General features: G+C 43.2%; 1 protein-coding gene across 1 annotated transcript; it reads left to right on the forward strand.

Annotated features, from left to right (window-relative positions):
- Positions 1 to 6524: 6524 nt before the first annotated feature.
- Positions 6525 to 26073, forward strand: scaf1 (SR-related CTD associated factor 1). Its single transcript, XM_008113622.3, has 11 exons — positions 6525 to 6700; positions 11403 to 11562; positions 13039 to 13105; positions 13385 to 13506; positions 13705 to 13823; positions 14618 to 14730; positions 15483 to 18710; positions 20831 to 20913; positions 23283 to 23570; positions 25085 to 25213; positions 25329 to 26073. The coding sequence occupies exons 2-11, from the start codon at positions 11422 to 11424 to the stop codon at positions 25503 to 25505; spliced, it is 4467 nt and encodes a 1488-aa protein (XP_008111829.1). The 5' UTR covers positions 6525 to 6700; positions 11403 to 11421; the 3' UTR covers positions 25506 to 26073.
- The last annotated feature ends 1300 nt before the right edge of the window (positions 26074 to 27373 follow it).

Consider the following 27373-nt stretch of genomic DNA (forward strand, 5'->3'; position numbering starts at 1 on the left):
CCACTCTGGCCTTCCAGGAGTTTCGGACTTCACTTCCCAGAATCCCTGCTTATCAGCCAAAGCAGCTAAGGCTTCTGGGAGTTGAAGTCCAAAACACCAGGAAGACTAGCGTTTGAGAATCCCTTTAAGAAGAACGTGTCTAATTGCAAGGCGTAGCTTTATTCTGGCGAATCACGTGCAATATTGGTCAAGGGAGGCTAGAAAAAGGATCAAAAAACAACACTGCTTTATCGGCCGGAACTACAATTCACGTGATGCAGAGGTCTGAGGAAGTGAGGCTCGTAGTACAAAGAGGTATATCAATGTGGAAGCATTTCGTGCCACCTACATTTCCGGTTTCTATTTGACATCTCAAATTACAATCTGAGTTGTATCCAAAATGCTTGAGACCAGCCAGAGGGCTTTTGGATATTTGTTTTCCAGATTTTGGAACATTTGCATGTACAGTAGAGTCTCACTTATCCAACATAAACGGGCCGGCAGAATGTTGGATAAGCAAATACGTTGGATAATAAGGAGGCATTAAGGAAAAGCCTATTAAACATCAAATTAGGTTATGATTTTACAAATTAAGCACCAAAACATCATGTTAGACAACAAATTTGGCAGAAAAAGTAGTTCAATACACAGTAATGCTATGTAGTAATTACTGTATTTATGAATTTAGCACCAAAATATCATGATATATTGAAAACATTGACTACAAAAATGCGTTGGATAATCCAGAACGTTGGATAAGTGAGACTCTACTGTATTTATCGGAGGCGAGACCCAAGATACCTCATTAAATTAATTTATGTTTCCTATACACCTTATAGTAAAGGTAAAGGTTTTCCTCTGACATTAAGTTTAGTTGTGTCCGACTCTGGGGGTTGGTGCTCATCTCCACTTCTAAACTGAAAAGCTGGCATTCTCTGTAGACACCTCCAAGGTCATGTGACCGGCATGACTGCATGGAGTAACATTACCTTCCTGCCAAAGTGGTACCTATTGATCTACCCACAAGTTTCTATCTTCCTCTTTCGCTTAGCCTTCCTTATGGTCTAGCTCTCGCATCCATAGGTTACTAAGGGGAGTACCATTGCTTTAACCATGCAGAACTTTGCTGCCAGTGTGTACATATACACACAAAATATACATACAACTACTACTACTACTACTAATAATAATAATCTTTATTTACATCCCACTTTTCTCCCACGAAGGGACCCAAAGCAGCTTCCAATATATTAAATAGAACACAAAACATCAGCGGTTAAAACACACATATATCATACATAACATATAAAACAATCAATAAACATAAATATGCATTTTAAAAACAATATATGTTAATGTGGAATCTTCTCAAATCATATTGCGCTTAGATAAAAATTAGCCTTCCTGACACTTCAGTCTAGGTTTTGCTGAAGACTTGCCCAAACAGAAAGGTTTTCAGCTGCTTTTTGAAGGAAGTAAGAGAAAGAGCTGTTTTAATTTCTCTGGGAATGGTATTCCAAAGGCTCGGGGCGGCCACTGGGAAGGCTCTCTCTCTTGTTGCCCTAGTTAAAAACTGTCGCTAAAAAAGTATTAGAGGTTCAGTAATCCTTAAAAACATTTATTTATTTACTTACTTACTTATTTTATTTACATCCCACTTTACCTTTCCATACGGAGACTCAAAGCGGCTCACTATTAAAAACATTACAACTTAAAATATACAAATATACAATAATAAAACAGTATTATTATATATTATCAGTAGTAGTATTAATATTAACATATGAGTATTATTATATTACAACAGTATTACATATGATTATATTGTATTATTAGTAGTATTATATAGTTTTACATTAGAATATTAGTTGCTGCACTAATATTCTGCACTAAGGAGCCCCGGTGGCGAAGTGTGTTAAAGAACTGGAACTTGCAGACCCAAAGGTCCCAGGTTCAAACCTCGGAAGCGGCGTGAGCAGCCACTGTTAGCTCCAGCTTCTGCCAACCTAGCAGGTCGAAAACATGCCAATATGAGTAGATCAATAGGTACCGCTCCAGCGGGAAGGTAACGGCGCTCCATGCAGTCATGCCGGCCACATGACCTTGGAGGTGTCTATGGACAACACCAGCTCTTCGGCTTAGAAATGGAGATGAGCACCAACCCCCAGAGTCAGACATGACTCGACTTAACGTCAAGGGAAACCTTTACCTTACCTTACCTTTACTATAGAAGCACAACATGAAAGCCTTTTTTTTAAAAAAACATGATTTGTAAGATATCAACATACTTTCCCAAACTGTTTGTCATTTATGAGTAGCAATATGTAAATATGTGCAAGAATTTTCTCTCTCTCTCTCTTGGGCTGCTCCTTTGATGTATTCGTGACATCAACGACCACTTCTTATAAAGATCAGGAGACCTTTATGACCTCATAGAATTTCTCCATGCCTGATGTTCTCATATTGAAGCTTCTCTAACACGAGTACTTCTGATTGACTACCATATAGTAAGGATGTTTCTTGGAGGCTGCTCTTATATGCTTCTCTTGGGGACTGTAGTCTTCCTGCAGAATGTTCTCAGTTATGAAAAACCAGCCTGGGCAACAACTGGCTTCGATTTGTCCTCAGAGGAACGAGTGGAAGAGAGAGCCATCTAATGTCTGTATTATTTTTGGCTTAGACATTTCAGAAAGGACCATAGAGAAGTTGTTTATTTGTGGTGTGGTGCTACGTGTCACAGTTATTGGTATATCTATACTCTACATTTCATGGAAACACATGAAAAACTTTAAGGTAACATTTATATGTATGCATTATACAATGAACAGTATGGTCCACCCATTTGAGTGTCTCACATATTTTATTTTATTTGCATATTTCTAATGAAAAAAGCGAAAAATGAATTAATCCAGGATCATATAAAAATGCTTGGACAGTTGGTGAAAAGCACTCACAAGATCAACAAATGCATGAAGTATATCCTACGCCTTGAGAGGAAAATACTTAATTCTGAATTAAGAACAAGAAGAAAGATCTATGAAACTGAGAGCGAGGATTCTGGTCAAGATGAAAGAAGGGTAGAAAGGGGAAAGGGGAGAAAGAAAAAGGGGAGAGGAGGAGGCAAAAAAACCCTGAGGAATGTGACAGTGAAAGGTAAAAAGGGTAAGAGGGGTTGGGGAGGTTAGGAGAGTTAGAGTGGGGGAAAGGGGGGAGTAGGGGAAAGGGATAGATGTAAAGTTAATTTAGATTTTTTAAATAAAAGTTGGCCATATTTCAATCCACACTGTTGTCTGGTCTCTTATTGCAGGGGTGGGATGGCAAATGTGACACAATATAAATTAAAACAATGCAATTGTACTGTACTAAAATATTAAAAATACATTTTAAAATGACAGCTAATTGCCTTCCCCAAAAAACTATTTACAAATGAACTACAATTATGTACTTTTTAATCTAATGTCATCTGTTTACAAACTGCTTATAGTCTTTTATGTACTTTTGCTTAGTTCAGTATGGAATGGGGAGCCCCCAGATGGCGTAGTGGACTAAGTGACTTGAAGGTTGGGTTGCTGACCTGAAAGCTGCCAGGTTCGAATCCCACCTGGGGAGAGTGCGGATGAGCTCCCTCTATCAGCTCCAGCTCCATGCGGGGACATGAGAGAAGCCTCCCACAAGGATGGTAAAAACATCAAAACATCCGGGCATCCCCTGGGCAACGTCCTTGCAGACGGCCAATTCTCTCACTCCAGAAGCAACTCAAGTTGCTCCTGACACGAAAAAAAAAGAAAAAAGTATGGAATGGAAACTAAAGAAATTAAAGCTTGGCTCCCATCTCACTTGAAAAGTGTAAAATGTATTTTTAAACGAAGGCTCTTGGTTTTGGATACCTCTCCATACTTAAACCTTGGTCTGGCTGTTCCCTTTAGGTATCAATGTCATCATAAGCTATTTCTTATAAAGACCCCTTTATGACCTCATAGAATTTCTCCATGCCTGATTAGCTGATGCACCTGTATTAAAGGCTTCCTATCCTAATTATTTCTGGGCAGGGGGGATTATTTCTGGGGCAGCATCAAGGTCCTTTCAGGCCCTTCCTATTATGTGCTTCTCTTGGGAGCTATCTTCTTCTCTTCTGTCTTCTCGCAGCAGGATGCTGTCTGTTGTGAGAAACCAGCCTGGGCAAATGTTGCTTTTGATACAACAAAACAGGACACAGAGCAACTTTCAATAGGGGTACCATCCAACAGTCTTTATGGCTCAGCCTGTCAAATATGCTATAGTATTTTTGACTTGAATTTTTCCAAAAGTTGCCTAGAGAAATTGTATGTAATGGTACAGTGTGTCGCACCTCAGGTTAGCTTCACCTTGCTAAAGACACCAGACTGCACACCAAATGTAGTATTTTGTAGTTTATTAGGAAATAGGGAAAAGATAGTTCATAAAAGGCAAAAGTTCAATTCCAAAAGATAGTTACAAAAACAAGGCTGTAAGAACAAATCCATGGAAACATTAGGCATGAAACCGGGTCCTTAAAACGAAGCCAAAGTCCCAGAAACTCGTTAGTGTTATCAGACTGAGGCTGAGAACCGCTCTCCCTTTCTGCTTCTTGCACCTGAAAACCATCATCATTAACAACATTTCTTCCCATGGGAAAGCCTCCCTACTTCTCATTTCCCACAGCAGGAACACTCTGCATCTGAATCCCATAATCCCCATCACAGTCATCTTGAAACTCATCCTGAACCTGAATCCCATCATCTGGAAACTGCATCCCAGAATCCTCATCAGAGTCACACAAAGGCTGAGTCACAATACAGTGCTACTCATTACAATTATTGGCTTGTTTATACTCTGCCTTTTATTGAGACACATGAAAAACATCAAGGTAAGATTTCTATGGATGAATTATATATAGAAGGTGATGGTCTACGCACTTGTAATTAGAGCTTCCTACTCTACATATTTTATTGCAAATTGGCTTGTGCCCATCTTATTTGAAAAGGGCATTGATTGTTTTTGGGTGTTAGGTAATATCAGTTTGGTCATATGTTACACAATTTCTTAGAAAAAATGCAGTCTTTCCTGTTGTTTTTTTAAATTAATGCTCCCATTAGAAAATGAATAAGGGTGTGGGTGAACTACAATTCCCAAAAATCTTGGGTCAATCTTCCCCAAACTTCGCCAGTATTCACAGTTGGCCATCTTGGGTCTGTGTGCCAAATTCGGTTCAGATCTGTCATCTGCTGGGTTCAGTGTTCTCTGAATACAGGTGAACTATAACTCCTTGATGCCAATGTCAATCACACTCAAACTTCACCAATATGCACAATTGGCCTGCTGGGTCTGTGTGCCACGTTTGGTGGAGATCTGTTGTTGGCTGAGTTCAGTGCTCTCTGGATGCTGGTGGTCTACAACTCCCATATGTCATGAGCAATCACTGCCAAACCCTGCCAGTATTCATAGTTAGCCATGTTGAGTCTGTGTGCCAAGTTTGGTCCAGATCCGCCATTGGTGTGGTTCAGGGAGCTCACAGAATACAGGTGAACTATAACTCCCAGAGTTAAAGGTCAATCACCCCAAAATCCACCAGTATTTCCAGTTGGCCATTTTGATTTGTATGCCAAGTTTGGTCCAGATCCGTCATCAGATGGTTCAGTGTTCTCTGAGTATGGGTGAACTATAACTCTTGGGTGTCAAGGTCAATCACTCCCAAACCCCAGCAGTATGCCAAGTTAGTTCCAGCTCCATCGTTGGTGGGTTCAGAGTGCTCTTAGACTGCAGGTGAATTATACATACCAGTCCCTACAACTCCTATAAATCATGGTGAATTCTCCCCAAACCTCTCTCTAGTATGTTCCCTTGCTGTGTGCCATAGAAAAGAATAGGAAAGGGTTAAGGGAGAAGCAGTGGGTGGAGTCATGCAAATTCTACACCAATGGAGAAAGGAAGGAACCCTGGATGTGGCTCGCTGTAACCTGCAATGTCCTTGGAGGGAGGGCTTTGGTGGCTCCCCAGCACTGTGCGTTAAAGCTGTTTGTGGAGGCCGAAGGCTGTCTGTGTAACCAGACACATACACACATGCACATTTTCACTTTTATTATGTGTATAGATAGAGATAGATTAAAAGTTTAAATCAATCTAAAATTCCCCATATGACAGTGTAGATGCAGATAATCCAATTCAAAGCAGATCATGTGGATTATCTGCTCTGATAATCTGGATGATATGGCAGTGTAGAAGGAAGGGGCCTTAATCTGTATGATGAAGCTGGATGATATGGCAAGGCTGAAAAAGTCAATTCAAGCCATTTCTTTGGATGGAGGCTCGGGAACCTGATATGTCGTGAAACAACCAAAGCTAGACCTAAGCTTTCCTCTTGGGCTTCGGGCGGCGCTGCGGAAGCGGCCTCCTCCTCGTTCCTGGCCCCCTCCGTCTCCGACACACCAGCGAACGGCTTTTCGGGTATCGTAGTCCTCACTCTAACTGCTCGCCGCTAACTGCCACCAGTGAGGGACTACATTTCCCAGAGTGCCACCGAAGTTCTCTCGCCCCGCCCTTCCCGCAGTCGGGCCGAGAGGAGTAAAATGGCCGCCGCAGAGGCCGGGCCCGGGCAGACTCGGCGGCAGTGGCCGCGCCTCCTATGCCTCCTCCTGCTCCCGCTTTCCTTCTCCTTCTTCTGAAAGTGGGCGGGCGGAAGGGCCTACCACCCCGGAGGAACCGGGTAATAATGGCAGCTCTCTTTGGGAGGGAAGGGAGGCCGTGGTGCAGCTTCTATGGGCGATGCTGGAAGTCTGTATTATTTTCTTTGAGGGGGAGGCGGAGGGGATGTGCGTAGTGCAGGCGCGAAGGGCAAGGGAAGGATTGTGGAGGTGGGTCCGCTTGGGATCGTGGCCCCGTCTGCACTGAGCATTTAATGCGGTTTCAAAGCGGCATGGAAGAAAGTGGTTTCGCCGTGCAGGAGATTGCACAGGAACCACACTGAGGCCCCTTCTCCCCATGTATACTATCTACATTATCAAAGCAGATACTAATCCAAATGATCTACTTTGAACCGGATTATATGAGTCTACATTGCCATATCAAAGCAGATAATCCCCATGGTCTGCTTTGAACCGGATTATATGAGTCTACACTGCTATATAATCCAGATCATCAAAGCAGATAATCCCCATGGCCTGCGTTGAACCCGATTATATGAGTCTACACTGCTATAACAAAGCAGATAATCCCCATGGTCTGCTTTGAATCGGATTATATGAGCCTACACTGCCATATAATCCAGATTATCAAAGCAGATTATCCCCATGGTCTGCTTTGAACCGGATTATATGAGTCTGCACTGCCATACAATCCAGATTATCAAAGCAGATAATCCCCATAGTCTGCTTTGAACTGTCTTATATGATTCCACCGTGCCATATCAAAACAGATAATCCACATTGTCTGCTTTGAACTGGATTGTATGAGCCTACACTACCATACAATCCAGTTCTCAAAGGAGATAATCTGAATTTTATATGGCAGTGTAGAATGGGCTTGAGGCCCATAAACCACAGACCACTGATACGCATTAAGGGCTTTCTTTCTTATTGTCCTTCTGTGGGAATTAGCAGTTTGAAGCTAGCTCTGAACTGTCTTAATTGTTCAGTGTAGATGGAGCTCTGTGTCAAATTTGTGTCGTTGTCCCCTTCTACTCTGCCATATAATTCAGATTATCAAAGCAGATAATCCACGCTATCTGCTTTGAACTGGATTATATGAGTCTACACTGACATATAATCCAGTTCTCAAAGCAGATAATCTGAATTGGCAGATTATACGGCAGTGTAGAAGGGGTTTATGTGGTCCTCGGTTGGGTCAATTTCAGGGATTGTGATGCGTATGAAGTAAAATGGGATGGGATATATATGAATGTAACCCTTTGGAAATTTACTTAGGTTATAAATTCCCAATGGACTCCCATCGGATTGAATTCCCAGGTCCACATTTTATGAGGCCTTTCTTATTTGAGGGAATTAATGCAGTTTAGTGTCATTTGAACTGCCAGGGCTCAAGACTTTGGAGTCTTTGGAGTTGTAGTTTTACAAGGTCTTCCACCTCCTCTGCCAAAGAGTGCTGGTGCCTTGGCAAACTACACAGCCCATAATTCCATAACATTGAGCCGTGGCGGTGAAAGTGGTGTCAAACTGCAGTCGTTCTGCAGTGCAGATGCACCCTTAGAAAAGGAAAGTGGGCATTTTAGGAGCTTCTGGAGCTGTCAACTTTGAAGAGTTTGAGTACATGGAAATCTATAATGGAAAAGCAGGGTATCTGTTTTGTTTTGGAGGTGATGTTTTGGAGGTATTTGAACAAATTATCAAGAAGTTCAGGCAAGAGTTGATTGTGGCAGCAGGAGGTTAATAGGAATTGGGGGTGCAATTTTTCTGGAGGAGACAGAATTGGATCGACATAGAATCATTGGGTTGAAAGAGACCCCAAAGGCCATCCAGTCCAACCCCATTCTGTCATGTAGAAATACACAAAGTACTCCCGGCAGATGGCCGTCCAGCCACTGCTTAAAAACCTCCAGAGAAGGAGACCCTTAGAGGCAGCAGCATATTCTGCATAAGAAACCTCTTTTTTCCAGGTCAGAATATTTGTCCAGCAATATCAGTATTATCTCATCAATGGATGGACAACTTGTAAGTCTCTAGATGTTGTTGAACTGGAATCCCTTTAGCAGTTTTGGCGAAGATTGGTCAGAGTTGCAACTATAACACCTGGAGGGCTATCTTTCCCTTCATTCCTGGTCTACTCTGTTGATTCTCATATCTTTCCCACTTCCTGATCTTGTGAAGTAGAAGGGCGACAAAATTCATACCTTGTTACTGAGCTAAAGTAGTCAATAATGAAGGAGAAAATATACGTTGGGGAAGTTGTAGGTCTGAGAGGTAATTCTGATCAAGGAGAACTGTGTTGACTGGATAAGGAGTGGGGAGAGAAGGTAAAGCATAAAGGCAACTCGAAATCTAAAGTGGTCAAGTTGAAAGTGGTGAAGTGACATGGCAAGTATTGTTTTAAGTGTTATCAGTGTGATGATGGAATAACAGGTTCAGAGTGGAACAAAAACATTCAAAATAAGAGGTTAGTGGAATGGCAGATTTGCTAGTGCTGCAGTTGGATCCTGAAATGATGGCGTGTGAAAGGATACTGTGTAAGGTGAAATGGATGATCACAACCTTTCTTTAGGGGCTTCTAATGAGAGATTGTGAGAGCCAGTATGGTGTAGTGCAGGTATGGGCAAACTGGAGTTGAAGTCCAAAACACCTGGAGGGCCAAAGTTTGCCCATACCTTGTGTAGTGGATTGAGCATTGGACTATGATTTGAGATCAGGGTTCAGATCCCTGCTTGGCCACAGAAACTCGCTAGGTGAATTTACACTCAAATTACACTCTCTCAGGCAAAGGAAACCCCCTCTCTGAACAAAACATGCAAGCAAACCCCATAATAGGGTCACCATAAATCAGAAATGACTTCAAGGTACACTATAACAAGGAAGATAGATTGGTTGAGCACCTTTTGCGATGTTATGGTATAAGATGGTTGTGAGGATACAGTACAGAATCTGTTCGATTTCTTCTCTAGTTCAGGTAAGTGAGAATGATAAGGACAGATAAGTTTTCTTCAACCTGATGCCTATTGACTGTTTTGAATCACAGCTCCTTTAATGTCCAAACATTTATCATACTGGCTGGGACTTATAGGAGTTGCATGTGAGAGCACCAACTTGAAGAACGGTATAGGATATGGGAAGTGACTTCATTTGGTATGTGAAATCTCATATGGAACTGTACATATTAAGTAATCAATTATTTCAATAAAGAGGAAATGGGTTGATTTGCCTTTTCCTTCTTTGTGCATTAGAAAATAAAGGCTTCAAATACTTTCATATCCCATAGATCCATGATACCATTTTGCCAGGAATTCGCCCTTCTATTGCTTTCCAGTTTGGAGTCCTGCCATTTTACCCATGATTCTGTGTCTTGGACAGCTCCAGCATCAAATGTCATTTAAGCTTTGGAACAGACTGAGGTTTACAAATGAAATTGGGGAGGATGCTTATTCACCGAAGAAAGGGAAAGAGATAGAGATGCTTCATACCAGGTCTTATATGAAAAATGATGCAGAAGAAGAAAAGGATCTGACATATGGATCGTTTGTAATGATGGGAAAGTAAAGTTGTGGTTTAGTGGATTCAGTTGCAGTTACTGTTGAGGAGGAAAGTAATAGGAGCAAGGTATGTGAATATGGGGGACTAATCAGCTGGACATACAACTGCCGACTTCTAGTTCAGTGTTCTAATGCATTCAGGCAATTTCTTCTTCAGAAACAGAATCTCACTAATTAACTGAGGAGATTTCAGTAGGTTATTACTGAATATAATCCCTATATTCTTTCTCCATGAATCTCTTCGATGATATTACTCTCTCTGAGGGGTTTTCTAGGTATGTCCTGGGGTGCAAGGTAGAGGAATAAGCCATGTATATAAAACCATGAGAGCCAGGATGATGTAGTAGTTTGAGCATTAGACTGTGACTTTCAGGAACAGGATTTGACTCCCTGCTTGGCATGAAAACCCACTGGAAAACACTGGGCAGTTCACACTCTCTCAGCCTCAGAGGAAGACAAAGGCAACCCCCCTCTAAATAAGTCTAAGTTAGGATTGGCATAAGTCACAAATGAAATGAAGGTACACAAGAACAATCCTAAATCCTGGAATGACCTGAGTCACTACCCTTATCCCAGATACAGCAGCCTAGAGATGGTCTGGGCATGGCATTGGACGATTCCCCCCTTCAGCTGGGCCTGAATTAGTTTCTGCCTTTCTGCTTTAAAGATTTGTACTTCAAATAGCTTTTATTCTGCCAGAGCAAGCTTTATCTACTGGTACTTACATTTGACTGACAATTGGACATGCATCATTAGAAGACTAAAATAGTTTGTCAGGCCAGGCAGTTGATACTTTCTCATCCCAACCCTTCCCTAGTTACCAAAATATGGATGATGTAGACCTAATCCTGTGTTAGAGTACATGGTGCATGCATAATTTCCTGGGAAGTGGGTAGGGTTTGTTATGTGAATGAACATGCTGGGTCATTTGAGGTCTCTGGAAAGTGTGTGATGAGGGGTGCTTGAGTTCTGTGCAAGGGAAGCATAGTCTCTTGAGTGCAGGAATAGCTAGGAGATGTTGTCGAACTGCCACACTAATCCTGTCTAGCTCCGTATTTGTTTTACTTACCTTTCTGCTGATGGGAATTGCTGTCGCACAAAATTATGTCCCTTTCTATCCTCCCATGCTGTAGACTAAGATATTAGATCTAATGTACACAGGTTGGTCAGAACCTTGGAATGCCATTGATGCTCTCTTCTCACTGACATCCAGGATTTCAGCTCTTGCAAGCATGGAAGAAGAAGAAGAGAATCCCCGATCACCAGTAAGAGAGGATCCTGCACGAAGTGGTGAGAAGCCACCCAGTGAACCAGTTCTTGATTCAGATTGGGACCAATCAAGTGCCCTCTGTGCTGGCCAAGTAATAATTTTGGTAATGTGCATTCTGTTTTTCAAGGGATTGTGGGCTGGAGCAAAGGATATAACTGTTGCTTATTAATGTCCTGTCTAAGAGTTTTTTACCTGACACTTAGCCACTGCCAACTCAAGAATTCTGCTCTAAAAATGGCTGCATTGTGCCCTGTCAATCTAAGCTTTGTGATAAGTGTCAGTACAAAGAACCTGAAATCTTTATTTTCCTTTTTCCAGGAGTGTGCCACATCTGTAGTAGCAGGACAACAAGCACTCTGGGAATAGCAGAATGAATCAGATTTTGGAGAAATTTCTATTTTCAACTATATCTCCAAGAATTGTCAGCTAGCCTTAGTCATGCTAACTGGGGAATTCTAGAATATGTAGTTAAATTTTCCACCAAGGTTTGAAATAAATGAAGAGCATACCCTGACCTTTAAGAACCCACTCAGTCTGTTGTCAGAAATCTTGGAACTGTCCATCTAATCTATTTTCTGCAGCTGTAAGAGCTAAATATTTGTCACCCCATGTGGGGCTGGAAGTAGACAGTATTTTTGCACTGGAAATAATCTGAGCTCTGTAAAATCACGACCACAGCAGTGAAAATCCACAGCATAAATTTAAGTGCTTGTCCGCAAAAGTTGAAAGTGGAAAAATAGTAGCCCTCTGTGAATGCATAACATCTTAACACTTTCAATTTGTTGAGTCTAAACTCTCCTGAAGAACAGTGAAATAAGATTACCCTGGTCACCTGCTGATGAAATAACATTAAGCAGTAGTGTTCTATGCTGACTACATTTGAGATTCAACTGAAAAGAAGCCTGTATCACAGTGACAACTGAAAGCAGCCATATCTGTCAAAGATGCATATGTTACTTTCACCTGATTTTTGCTCTCAAATAAAATATTTTAGTTTCAGTCCCTAAAACTTGAAAAGCCATTACATTGACGGACTAGTGTATACAGTATACCTGGTGTTGCCTGGTTTTGCATTTTCTTTGTAGTTATTTCCTTTCTTCCTCTCTTTCATACACTTTCTCTCTTCCTCTTTTCTTTCTTTCCTTCCTTTGTTTTCCCTCATATACCTTTCCAGCTTTCTTTTTTCCTTTCTCTTTCTTCATCTTCGCTTCTTTTTCTTCCCCCTTTCTCTTTCTTCCCTTCCCTCATTCCTTTCTCTCTTTTGTTCTTTCATCTGTCCTTCTCTTGGCAATCACAGTCTTTCAGCCTCAGAGCAAAGCGTAGTCGCTCACATACACATACACTCTTCCAAAATATAAGTCTTCATTAAATTGCTTTCTTTCTTATGTGATGGATTCTTATTATGATCATTTCATACTCTTGATGTGTGTTTTAACTATTACAGTATATCTGCAGACTTTATCTCCAGTTACATTGATTGTCCTCCTCTAGTTGTCAGGATAGTTATGTTAGTTTCTTTTCATCAGTTGCAGTTCTTGGCATTTCTCAACTGCATCTTCCATTCTCCCTCTCTTTGCAGAAAGCTTTACAGCAAGCTGTGGACACTGGCTTGGCAGCTGAACTGCAAGATCCAGCAAGTCAGAAAGGTACTTCAGAGTCCAGAGTTAGAACTGAGATTAAAGGAACTGGTGGGATGGATTGGACCTTGAGCAAGGCTTTCTGCCAGAAACATAACATGACTGCTTATTTGTTAATATATATCCTTTCTCTCAATCTGGGATCCACAGTGGCTTACCATACAAGTTGAAATGTTTCTGAATGACTAGAGATTACAGTCCTTCAAAAACAACTAAAGACACTGGCCTTAGTTGCATCCTAGTATTTGTGACACTTCATGTCTGTGTTACAATGTCTCCTGTCTCCAGATGCTGAATGCAAGCGTCGAAGAAAATGGTGCAGGAGCTCCAGATCTGAAGGGTTTGGAGGAAGTTGGCTGGGAACTGGGGATCCTGCCTTGGCCTGTGATAGGAATGACCTGATGGGTGAGGTATGTTGCAGTCTCCCATTGCAAGCATGGGTTGTTTCTAAGAGAATGTGTGGATTTACACATTCAGTCATAGATCCTGGCAAGGGTGGGATACTTGATATAAATTTGTCAAGTGGTTGTGTTCTCCTCTACTCCTTACGAGGAGAATTGTAGATCTTGGCTCATAAGTGTTAATGCCACCTTCCATTTTCCCTCCAGGCTCTTGAATCTCCTTCTTCTAGTGTGATGCCTGCCTTGGCTGGAGTCCTGGATTACCTGGAATGGACATACCATTTGCCCCAAGGGGTTGAGAGCTCCATGGGGACCCAAACGGTTTAGTAAGTGATATTGTTACAGACATGCTCCATGCTGTCATGCTGGCCACATGACCTATGAGGTGTCTACGGACAACACCGGCTTTTTGGCTTAGAAATGGAGATAAGCACCAACCCCCAGAGTTGGACACGATTGGACTTAATGTCAGGGGAAACCTTTACCTATTGTTACAGAGCAGTAATTTGAAGGGAAACAAGTGTGCCCTTTCAGTTATTTTTTAGCCTGCAGTTCCTATCAGCCCTAGCCATCATAGCCAGTGAAAAGGCAATTGCCGTTCAAAAACATCTGGAGAGCTGTGGTTAGGTGTCATGTCCAAAAATTGGTTTTTAGGCCTGTTCCTGGGGTTATTTGGGGCACTGATTCAGAAAATTGCATTTGATAGACCACATCAACTCTAGTTTCTTAAGATATGGTATGTTGAATGACTGAAAAGTTAGTATCATAAAGCTATGCTTTTGGTACAAAGTAAGTAGATTTTCATGTTGTACACTTTTCTTTTAATTTTAATATGTTGCCTTCATGCTTAAAATATATTAGTTTAAACATTAAATTAAATTATCCTGATTCTTTATGGATGAGCAGAGTGAAGAGCGGTATATGGCACGTGTCCTGCATCTTAAAAACGAGCTGATAGGGAAAAACTCATGCCATTTTTGGAATCAGTAGGTCAAATATACAGGTCTAACATTTGAGGCACCACAATGTGTGTTGGCCAGTGTAATGAGTAGAAGTTGGGAACTTTAGAAGATTAGTGATTGCTGTTTAATTCCATTTGTGTATGTTCCTGTCACAACAGTGAAGATGAAGAGATGGAAGAGGTGGAACTGGTCGCTGAGGTGCGACTGGAAGATGTTAGCACCCTGTCAGGCATCTTTAGAAGAAACCTGTCCTGGAGAATGCAGAAAGCAGGTAGGTATGTGCATGTTATTGCACACGAAAGGATAGCACAAGTGATGAAATGGATATGGACATATTAGTTTCTTAGATCAATAGACTTTGAGGTGATCCATAGAGAGCAGTTCTAACCAAGGGATATATACAGGCCCACTGCTTAAGAGGCTTCTTGCCTTGCTCAGCCAAAGCCACCAAAGATCTTTATTATGGGGGAGGAAATGGGCTGCGAGACTTAGTGGTGAAATCATAAGATATTAATTTTTCTAAGGCCCCTTCTACACTGCCCTATATCCAATGATCTGATCCAAGATTATCTGTTTTAAACTGGACTATATGAGTCTCCACTGTCAGATAATCTGGGATCAGATCCCGGGATATAGGGGCAGTGTGGAAAGGGCCTAAGACTGACATGGCAATTGTACATACTATCTCTCTTCATAAAGTATCTATTTAATGAAGTCCTTGCACCCTAGCCCCATTGGATTGATTGAGATGCCAAGTTCATAGCTGATTGGTTGGAAGGAACTGCACATAAGTTTGGAGCTGGGTCTAGCTGATTTAAAGTTAGGAAGTGTGGAATCTGAAAAAAGAAATGAAAGACATTTCATCTCTAGGAGTTAGAACTATCCAGAGTGTTGGCTTTCTTCAGCCCCCATTATCCTCAGTTAGCCTTTATGGGATGCCAAGAACTACAGGGCACTAGGTCAATAACGTGGTAGAGGCACATATTTTGTTATAGTCCTGACTGTTTATTTTCCTCTCTACAGCCTGCCTTAGATCATCTGCACCCTGCTGGAGAGGAAGCAGCACCTGCCCTATTGGCCAGCCTTTACTCTCAGAGCAACCCTACCCTTTGGACCCACACAAAACTATGCCTATTACGGACAAAGCTTCTTGGACTTCTCTTCTAAGTAGAAGCAAGGCTTTGCAGGACCCTGAAGCTGACAGGACTTCTCCTTCACCTTGCTTGGGCATGACTCTGGGCACTGGGATGGGGATATCCAGTGGGGGCCAGCAACGCCCCCAGAGCGCCACCAGTCGGGAATCTGAATCCCAGCAGCGATCTCAGCCACCGCCCTCCAACTCCTTAGATAAGGCTGATTCCAGCACCTCTTCTTCATCATCCTGTTCATCATCAACCTCCTCCATGTCCCACCACCAAGATCTGCCTGGAGAAGGCGGCAGTGCCGGCTCTTTGAACCCGTGTCCCCCAATGCATTCCCCGGACTTAGATATTTATGATCCCTTTCATCCCACTGATGAGGATAACCTTAATGGTGACTTTGGCTTTGGTGACTCCCCCCACAAAGAGGCAGAGGGTGGCCGGCATGACCAGAAATACGATCCCTTTGATCCCACAGGCTCCAACCCTAGTTCCTCTGTTAGTACTCCTTCTCCTGAGGAGGATGACGATGATGACGATGATGAGGAAGATGACCAGGATCAGCATCCTCCAGACATGTCCCATAGCATTAGTCGCATCTCAGAAACATTGGCTGGCATCTATGATGAAAATAGCTTGAGCCAAGATTTCCCAAGCTCAGACAAAGGACAAGAAGATTCGGAGCCAGAAGCAGAGCCTGATAGGGAATATGAAAACAAGACAGCATGCCCTCCCGAGCCCCTTGAGGGCAAAGACCTTCCAGGCGCTGATTCCACACTGCCCGAGGAGCTTCCCTCAGAACAGGCTGAATCCCAAGCTCCTGAGCCACGCCGCCGGGTATTTGTGGTAGACTTGGCCCCCAAAGGTCGCTTGGATGCTGAAGCCAAGGCCCAGCTGGAAGGAAAGGTGTCCCTAGAAGTGGTGACAGTTGGAAATGCCAAGCTGAGGAGTGGGGAGAAAGCATCCAAAGGAGGAGGGCATCACCGGGTTGGACGCCGGTCTTCAATGGATTGGGATGGGAGTGGTGGTGGCGATTCGGAAATTGAAGAAGGTGAGATTGTTCAGCCTGAAGATGAGCGGTACAGTCCCATTCGACTTTTCCGGAGCAGATGCCGTCCTGCTGAGCAACGTACCTTGCGGGTGGTGGAAGGAGATGATTTCTTGTCACTTCATGCAGACTCAGATGATGAAGGAGCTTTACAGATTGACTTTAGTGAAAGCCAACCCGACCCACGTTGGAAGGGGGTGGACCTGAGGCGGAAGATTCTGACTCAACGTCGAGAGCGCTACCACCGAGCTCCATCACCCCTGCCTCCGCCTCCACCACCACCCGCCCCAAAACGCCCTGCCTCCAAATCTCACTCGGGTTCTAGTTCTGGATCATGTAAGAAATCCAAACGGGAGCGCAAAAGATCCCATGAACGTAAGGCCTCAAAAACCAAGGAGTCTTATACATCTTCGTGGAACCCCAAGAAAAAATCCAAGTCACGCTCAAAATCCAAGGAGCGTCGGCATTCACATCACAGGGCTTCAAGGTCCCGCTCACATCATCGAACCTCCCGTTCCTGGTCACCATCCATCAGCACCAGCTTGTCAGCAGTTGGGTCCTCACACACTTCTGCAGAGCGGCACAAGAGCAGGAGTTCTAAGTCCAAGGAGAAGCGCCGTGGCCGGCATTCACGGTCTCCCAGTAGCAGTCGGGCCCATCGCAGTCGGCACAAGGACAAACATCGTGGAGATGGTGGCAGGAAGAAGAAGAAACGCTCGCGATCTCGCTCACGTGAGAAACATTCCTCCCATCGGTTATCCAAGGACAAGGAGCGGGAGGTCCACCTACTGGAGGAACCCAAGTCTGAGAAGGCCCTGATGGAGCGTCGGAGAGATGCACGAACTGTGGTGCCTCCCTCGATCCAGGACCTCAATGACAATGACCTCTTCACCATCAAGAGGACCATCACAGTCAACCAGCAAGAGAAAATGGAGGGACTGCTGGAGACACCAGAGAGAGCTAAGCGGGAGGTGCTTTATGATTCTGAAGGGATGAGCTTCGATGCTTGCTTCTCAGATCGTGAGCCTGCTGAGGAGTCCAAGTCCAGTGGAGTGAGGCTAACAGCCAAAGAGGATGCGCCCTCATCCCGCAAGGACAAACGGCCTGAGGAGGACATCAAGCCGAAGATGCCCAAGGAGAAAGAGCGCAAAAGGGCCTATCTCGAGGACCGCCCTGGTGCCCGGGACAAGTACAAAAAAAAGCTAAAGGAGGCACCACCCACTTCTGAACAACAAGAATTGCCCAAGGCTGAAAAAAAGGCCCGACCTGAGCGGGACAAGGCTGGGAAAAAGATTAAGGCCGGGAGTCACAAAGAGAGTGGCAAGCTAGGCTCAGGCCGGAAGGTGAAGCTCCAATCCAAGGTAGCCGTGCTGATCCGTGAAGGGGTAAGCAGCACCACCTCAGTGAAGGAGGTGGGTTCAATTGGGGTGAAGTTTAGCCGCGATAAGGAGAGCCGATCGCCTTTCCTCAAATCAGAAGAGAAGGTGTTGATGGTTGGGGCTTCAGCAGCAGGCCAGAGTGAGATGGCTGATGTCAAGGAACCAGGCTTCAAACCTAAGAAAGCCAAAGGACTGAAGACTAAAATGGGTGTAAAGAAGCTGAAGGGTGTCAAACCAAAGGGAGCCTCTGAGCCCAAGAAGAAGAAGAAGCTCAAGGTGAAGACTGGTCTGAAGAAATCTAAAGCTGACAGCTGCAGCCAGGGTGCAAGCAGTCCTTTGAGAGTCAAGGAGGAGCCCTCCTGGTCTGGTTCAGAGAAATCAGAGGGCACGGCCAAGCCCCCAAGCCCTCAGCCATTGGTCCCTGAGCAGGAGCTCACTCCTGATTCCCAGACAGTGGACAGCAGCTGTAAGACACCTGACGTCTCCTTCCTTCCTGAAGCCCCTCCAGTTGAGCAGCCCAGGGAGCCAGCAGAGGAACCTGAAGCAGATAGCTTGTCTGAGACCAAAGAGGAACAGCCACTTCAGCAGCCGCCCCATCCTCCTCGCAGCACACCCCAGCCTCCACCTGCTCCCATGTCCTGGAATCTGCAGGGTGGAGTGGACTGCACCAGTGGTGTACTGGCATGTAGGTATCATGAACCAGTAGTTATGTTGGCTGAAGGGATCCTTAAGGTTGTAGTCCAAAAAAACACCCACTACTCTTGGCTGTGGTCTTCAGACCTCAGCCCAAATCAGGTGTAATCAAGAAAGACTTGTGTGTGCTGTCACTCAGCTTCAAATTACAGTATGTTTTTATTATGCTATGATCCAGATGCTGTTCCCAAAGCTGAACTCTTTCTGTTTTTAATGGGTTAAACCACTCAAATGTGACTCTAAGCACAAAATTCCAGATTGGTTCTCCTGAGAAAAACCCCAGCTTTCATTTTAGAAAAGCAAACAGGTTCTATATTGTAATCATAACCTATTCTTCCTTCCAGGGAGCGTAAAGTAGCATGACTGTCTACTCCATTTCAGTTATCAGGGGAAAAAAACCTTAGAGGTTGGTTAAGCTCATAGGTTGCAGTTTTCTAGAATCTCCAAACTTAAGGGATCTGAGCGTTACAGTCCAAAAAGTTAGCTTTCCTTCGTGTTGGTTAAACTGGAAGATGGTGGCTGACTCATGTTCACTCATTGAACGTCATAGTGAAATGGAGATTTGAACAGGCTCTTCTGAGTTTTCATCCGGGGATTTTCCACTTTTTTAGTCTTCCTGTGCCTTGGGGCTGAGGAAACGAATCATCACCAGACATCCAATGAAGAGTCAGAATTTAAAGCAGGAGTAGGAATGCTTTCTAAATGTTATTAGATTGCAACTCCCAACATGTCTCACCTTTGGCTGTGCTGGTCAAGGCTGCTGGGAGTTGCAGGTATCTGAACACATGATTTTAAACGCTGGTTTAAAAGATAGACTGGAGGAGGAATGTAGCAAGTAATTATCTCTTCTCAGCCACAGAAGTTCCAGAATCTTTGCACACAACCTTAACCTTAGTACAAGAGAAATTGCGTGAAGCCTCCATGCCTGTCAATGGTTAACATTTTGCCTAAATATATGTGGAATTAAGATTCCTTTGGGCAGAATGTCTCAAACTATGGTGCCACAGAGAGCCAAAAAGCCACAAAATAGTGGTTTTCAGTTATTTTGTGCATTTCTCCAGGATCTTGTGGGTTTTTTTTTCATTTTGTTTCTGGCAATACAAGGAAATTGAGTGGGTACATATGTTTGTAGAATGATGAGTGCCAAACAATAATAGCTGGTACAGTATGTTTCCCTGCTTGAAGCAAAGGCCAAAAGGCCACCCCTCTCCTTTGAAATCCAGAAGCAAACTAGACTGGCAATTGAATTTTAATGCAGTTATATATCAGAGACCTGAAGGCATCCAGATAGTTTAGGGTATTTAGGGTATCTTCTTGTGTGGCCATGCAGCTCTGTCAGAGATAAACAGGCAAAACAGAAAAGGGAATGAACATCTTATAGATGATCCAAAAGGTGTCCTAGGGTATGGTTGGAATCAAGAGTTAACTGATAGTGGATAATGGAGGGATGGCAAGAAGCCAAACTGGTCTAGAAGCCACATCTAATTTAGAAGCTTGGTCTAGAACAGTGGTTCTCAACCTGTGGGTCCCCAGGTGTTTTGGCCTATAACTCCCAAAAATCCCAGCCAGTTGACCAGCTGTTAGAATGTCTAGGAGTTGAGGGCCAAAACATCTGGGAACCACAGGTTGAGAACCACTGGTCTAGAAAGACATAGCTTCTGGAAGACCATGAGACTTCATGAGTTGGATTTGCAAAATAGCCAACTTAGGAGAGAGGGAGGCTTGGCCTGAGAAACGGGGATTATTTTTCTTTATACCACTGCAAAACAGGATGGTTAGGGTTAAACCATACCTGTATGTGATGTGAGTGATTCACAGGTTTTTGTAGTGTGCTAAAATATTTATCTAAAAGGCAGGTTGGTGGGAATGGCAACTAGAACCAAACTGTTAGCTGGGAAGACAGTTCTTAATCAATCCCTTTTTCTCAATTTTCTCTGCCTGGAATAGTCAGGATAGAATCACAGAATCTTGGAGGCTCTATAGTTCATTCCCCGCTTTGTGCACAAAATTCAGGGCTAGAGCATACCAGCATCACATATCACATTGAAGGATTGAGTCTGGAATGGAAAAGGACCTTAGCAGCTTGGAAAAACATTTTTATTTCTTTCTTAGTGACTGCTCTGCTCTTCAAGATGGAGGAGGCCAACCTTGCAAGTCGGGCAAAAGCCCAAGAACTTATTCAAGCAACCAATCAGGTTTGATGTTGTGAAAGTGAACGTAGAGTTTGGGTGCTAGATTGAGCATTCACTGTATCTGCTTCCCTTAGTAAAAGGAAGTTAATGTTGATGTTTAAGTTTTAGATACAGCCATCATTTTCTGCATTCCAAATTTGGAATATGGGCAAAAGATAGGGTTGTCATGGTTCTGCTTTTAAATTTGCAGAATATTTGAATTGTACATGAAATATTTACTACTAAGTCTAATACAGCTTTTTTTTAGTTGTATTGGGGAGGTTTGGAGGCTTTAAGTCTCAAATTGCTTATAGGAAATTACTTAATTTTTGAAAGCCTTGTCCTTTATGGGAGGGCAAATCGCTGAATGATGTAGGACAGGTCCCTGATGATAAAAAAAATCATCCCGCTTTGGCTTTCAACTGCCTGGCCAAAGAAGATGAGGGGATGTTGAGATGTGAATCTAGCTTTTCTTTTACACACCTTTGCCTGTCACCAGCAGCTGAACTGCACACCAAGACAAGAACTCTTCTGGCTATATGACATGATTTCTATTATTTTCTTCCTGGTTGGGGAGGGCCTGGGGCAGGTGGAGCATTAGGAATCTTTGCAACTATTTCTAATCATTGAGCAGGGATAACAGCAGTGATATTTATTTCCTCCCTCTGCCCAAAGAAAACTAGAAAGGCGCATGATGCATAGGATGTTAACCTCTATCAGTCTGTTCGCAGGTCAAATGTTCTCTAACACTGACATAATATATTCCTAATGTGTACAAATAAGCTGTTCTAACAAATTAGCAAATTGATTACTGAATTCTGGCTGCAGTCCTGCACACAAGTTCTTGGAAGTAAATCCCATGGTAGGAAACAAGAACTTGCTTTCCAATTAAGCATGTGTTGGATTGGGCGCTAAATTCTGTCAAGTTGCAGTTGGGAGTTTACTTGATTTTGCTGACAAGCAGATTTTTTTCTTCACATTTATGTGGCATTTTGAAGCATTCTTAGGAGTCATTTCTGCTTCCTCCAATGCAGTTTGGTTATTTTCACGAAGGCCTTTAATTCAAACCACATTGAATGTTTTTTTTGTTAAATGCTGTAGCTGTTTGATAATATCAGCTAGCAGTTCCCCTTCTTTGTAGGATCCATTAATTCTTTCCCTTTCCAGTTGTTCTCTTAAGTTGCAGCCTTGGCTGAAAGAGGAAAAAGCTGGGTTTTTGGAAATGAATAAGTATTTATTTGAAGCACAGGTTCAGAATGCTGGGAGCCCATTATGTCGAAATAACATCCAAGCAGTTGTACCCTATTCCCAATTTTGAATTCAGTGCTGCAGCAAAATTTCCTCATTTTTATGTAGAGGAAGCATGTGGCCTCTGTGTGCCTTATATACATGTAAAAAAATCAATCTTTTCATGCATTTCTGAAAGTAGCAAAAATTGCAGATATTTTTCCATCTGGGAGTGAAAATGAACTTCTAAGACATTTCTGAGAGCATCTTTCTGTTCAGAAAAAAGACAAACCCCTGTGCATCTTGTTTATTAAGAATAAAAAAGTCATTTTGCTGATAAAGCAAATTCAGACATACCCAGCAGGGGCTGAAAAATCAGCTGGGGGCGGTCGTTTGCAGCTCACCCTCAATTTACAGTATTTTTACTTCCCTCTTTTGTCTAAAAATCTCTTTAAGTCTGGCTTGCATAGCTCAGTGGTATAATAGTCCTTGCCAGTCTAAAAGACACCCGGAGAAGAAGATAGAAAGGATGCGGGTCAGGGAGCAAAGCTCAGATACCAGTGATTAAAGTTCCATTCCTTATAGAGGTCAGACAGGGTAGAAGTAATGGAATGGGTAACTGCTTATCAGGTGACATTTCAGGAAGAACCAGGAGCAACCGATCTCTTAACAGAAATGATAGAATAGCTCAGCTTTGCTTCTTTCCTTCTGCTTGCAACCAAGCCATTGCTAAGTGGAGGAATTCTAGCATTAAAGGGCATCATAAGATGGGCCAAGGAATCACAAGAGAACTAAATCATGCACTGTACCATATCTTTTTTCAACTACTACTAATGTGGTTCTTGCACATTCTGAAAAAGTGTATCAACCCTGCTTATCAAGCTTGCAGTGGTACCCAGGTAAAGGAGATTTTTATGTTACTTGTCCTGCCCAGTGCTTGGAAAAATCTGTTTCGGATATTTTAGTTTCCAGAATCCTTCAGAAATCATAATCTTGTTTGGGAGATTATAGCTGTAGTCGCCCTAAAGTTCCATTTTGGGTGCTATATCAGAACTTCTAGGCAGAACATTTCAGTCAATAGTTTGCCTCTGAGATAGGCATTCCAATGGCTGACCTCCCCACCACCAAAGCCCTTTTCACCGACTTTTCCTTCTCTGTCTTTCCAGATTTTGACACATACCAAGCCCTCCTCCGCCTCCTTGGGCCCTCCTCAGCCACCAGCACCACCAACCCATCCACCTCCTTCACACTTGGCTGCACCACCCGTCTCCTACCTGCTCCAGGGTTCCCTGCCTCTGGGAGGATGTGGTTCAACCCCTGGCACCCCTACAGGAGTGTTGCCTGGGAATTTAAGCCAGACCTCAGCAGGCCTTCCTTCGTCTGGTATCTTTGCTTCCTCATCAGCCACCGATCTGGGTAGCACCAGCTCAGAAGGGCGAGGAGACAGTGACAAGGTAAATGTCCTTGGAATTCAGAATATTTTCATGATTTGGAGGTGGACAAGCAGGTCTTGGTGTCCTCTACATACTGAACCACAAACCCCAGTCTATCAGCTTTCCATCCGTTCTAGTTTGATCTCATTTTGTATTTTCAAGCAGTGAAAATTTATTCATTCTGATACAGAAATTAGTGTGTATTTTTGTTCATTTTTTAACATATGCACTTCTTTCGCTGATAAAGCATGTCTGTATTTTAAAAATTGTTTTGTGTACATCTTTTTCTCCGAAACTGTTTGGAAGCCTCAGAAATGTACAGATTTTAAGGCAGAGTACACTCTGCCAGACATAAAAGGTATAAGATGGGCATTCCCCTAGGAAAATGAGACGCTGTGTGTGTGTGTGTGTATTTCCTGCCTCTTCTGGGGACTGTGGGAATTGTAGAGCCCACACTGGAGGGCATTAGGTTGGAGAGGTTTATTTAACACTTTTTGTACATTTCTGTTAAGGACATAAGGCCAGAATATTGGGGTAGGGAGCTGGCAGTTGGATTGCTGTCCTGTCCCCCAAATACTAACTTAAAGTCAAATATCTGGAATTAAAACTGTCCTAGCTTCCTAGTTTTGAGAGAGCCATAATAACATCATGGGACCAGATGCTTTCAACCAAAAGTTAGTATTCTAGACTTCTCCAGATTCCTTTTGGACTATAAATCTCAACGCCGTCACATTGCTAAACTCCCCTTGTATTCTCCATTGATCAAGCTGGCTGTGGCTAATGTGAATTATCTGATTTGGAGGCCTAATTGCTCATTGTACTTGAAAGCGGTTCAGTGGCTTCTGAAGAACTAAGTCAAGATAAGAGAATGCTCGTGAATCAATGATTCAAATCAAAAGATTTAAAATAACCAGTTTGGTTGAAGGCTGGAGAATTTTAGAATTATAGAATTGGCAGAAGTCCCAAGGGTCATCTGGTCCAACTCCTTGCCAATGCATGAATCAATAGTTAAAAGGACACTATCAGTTGGCCAGGTACCTTCTGTTTAAAGGAGACTCCATCTACTGAGATTTTCAGTCCTGCTGTCAGACAGCGCTTATCAGTAAATTCTCATTTTAGGTGGGATCTCCTGGAATGTGTTACTTCTGGAGCAGCAGAAAACATGTTTTCTCCATTTGTTGTATAGCGGTCCTTCAGATATTAGAAGATGGTTATCATTTCACCAATCTGTCATTTTTTTTTCTCCAGGCTTAAGCATATCCAGTTTTCTCAGCTGCTTTTCAACTAACAAAATTTGTCTTGCTTTCCAGATCCCCTTTCCATTTTGATCACTGTCTCATGCTGTTGTTTCACCTCATGCTGCCATCTAATAAGTTAGGGTGGGTTTTTACAGAACAATCCAGTCAGCAATAGGGATATTCTGAGAGCTGTAGTTCATGAAGTTCTCCAAGCACTGGCCATCACCTTTAGATTAGCTTGAATGCTTGCATTGTGCCCAACTACTGCCAACTGCTCTGCCTCTATTCCCATTTCAGTATCTGAAGAAACTACATACACAGGAGCGAGCCGTGGAGGAAGTAAAGCTGGCTATCAAGCCTTATTATCAGAAGAAAGAGATCACTAAGGAAGAGTACAAGGACATTCTGCGTAAAGCCGTCCACAAGGTAGAAAGGAGGAAGGGTTGGGAGGAAAGCAGTGTTTTGAGTAGTGTATGTGCAAGGCTACAATGAAAGGATGAAAGCCTAAGTTTGTTGTTTCTTCCCCCTTTCATTCCTTTAGATCTGCCACAGCAAGAGTGGAGAAATTAATCCCGTTAAGGTGAACAACCTTGTCAAGGCCTACGTCCAGCGATACAAGTACTTTCGAAAACATGGACGCAAGATGGATGATGAGCCAGGTCCCCCCAAGGAAATAGGGGGTCTTGACAAATCCGGCCTGCCTATGCCCCCACTCTGATCTTCTCTGACTGGGCAAAGGGGAAGGGAATCAAAATGGCCCTGTATGCAAGTAGGCTTGGCTGCAGTCCCTCCTGCACCCCTCCTATACAGCGTGGGGTGTGTGGAAGAGTAGTAGGACAACCCTGTTTTGTTTGGCAAGAGTTGCACCTCAAGAGCGCAGTTGCCTACTTGCCCTGGGCCCCCTTCCCACAAATACTTTTCATGGTTTTAGCCACAAATCGACTGGTGTTTTACCCTGTAAATACAGATGGAAGAAGATGGGGCTAAGCTTTAGTTTCATCCCTCTTGAGCGCCCGATACTGTGGGTGGACACTATTCCTCCTCTGCCCTCCCCATGTGTAGTTTTTACTCATTTAGCATGTTTTTAATTTGATGGTTTCTTCTTACCCTTCCTATCAGCAGTCAGGACACAACAGTACTATAATTGACCTAAAAATGGCAGCTTCTTGCTGCTGCGCTGGGTGGGTAACACACCCTTCATATCCGCCACCGCCCAGCTGTAAGTTTGTCTGTCATACTCTTCCCCACCTTCTTTCTCTTCATAAAACTGCATTTACCCATCTAAACTGGGCTCTGTTTCTGTGGTGTTTTAGTTGACAGCGTGGATATGCTTTGGGGCAGGAGTTGGCACCTCTTTATTAGGAGGCCGGAATATCAGCCCCATTGCCTCAGAACAGAGCTATTATAGTTAACTTGTTTAGAGACCTGTCTCCCTGTTTCGTTTCTCACAGAAGCAGTCACATCATTCTCTTATAATAAGGCCTTGAGTTAAGAAGACATCTCAAGAATAGGGCTCACACCCAACTTGGCCTAGTAGTCACCAAAGCAAGTACTCTCTCTGATGGAGTTTCAGTTATTCCATGACATGGTGAGGTCAAGTAGTACATGCATCACAGGTGTCCAGCAACACTTCTATGGACTCACACATTGTCCAGTGTTTGGCAGTTCTTGAAGAAGCCCTATACCCTTCTGAAATTGGAGAAAAACTGATGGAAAGTATGAAAAATGGGAGAAGCAAACCAATTTTGGGTTTTTTTTCCTGGAGAAGAAAGCTGATACGTTTTTCTAAGACTTCAAGTAACTTTCATGTGAAACAAGTTGATTTGGAGATTTAGAAGACACACAAGAAACAGCTCTTGTCACGTAATCTGTAGTGACTGGCATATGCATACGTAAGTTAAACATATCTGTATATGTCTATTCAGAAGTTGATATGCCTTTTCTACCACTGCCGCAATTGGAACCATTTCCAGCACCACCTACCTTTCAGCCATCCATGCCTGAAGGAGAGCAGTGGAGGGTCTGGTTAGGTCCTGGCAAGCAGTTGTGAAACTATTACCTCAGCCAATTATGTAATTGTTTCACATTTGGCTGCCTAGTGGCTTTAGCAAGGCACTTCTCTAATGCACCCTTCCCAAGAGATAAAGAGGACTTCAGTGGCAATATGATAGGTCTAAAGCATGCGGGTGGTAAATGGCTGTGTAACATAGTTCTGCATATGAAACTATTACACTGCCGTGCAATATGCACCAATGCGCTCATATGCAAGTGCATTTGCAGCCAGAAGATATGGTGGCCATTACCTTAAGTGACTTTAAAAGAGGAGGTTAGACAAATCCATAATGGATCAGACTGTATCCATTTACTAGTCAGGATGGATACACTGAATCTCCAAGCTTCTGAGATAATTATGGCTCTTGACATCAGATGTCAGACAAAGACTGTTTTTATCTTATGAACACCAGCCCCTTTCAATTGTGTTCCTCCTGGCTCTGACATCGTGGTTGGGTTGTGGGCTGAAACAGTTGTTTGTCTCTTCCTCCCTGTTTTGTTCATGAAACTACAAGGTATTGAACAGTAAACTTT

Source organism: Anolis carolinensis, chromosome 6 (assembly GCF_035594765.1).
Source record: "Anolis carolinensis isolate JA03-04 chromosome 6, rAnoCar3.1.pri, whole genome shotgun sequence".
NCBI lineage: Eukaryota > Metazoa > Chordata > Lepidosauria > Squamata > Dactyloidae > Anolis > Anolis carolinensis.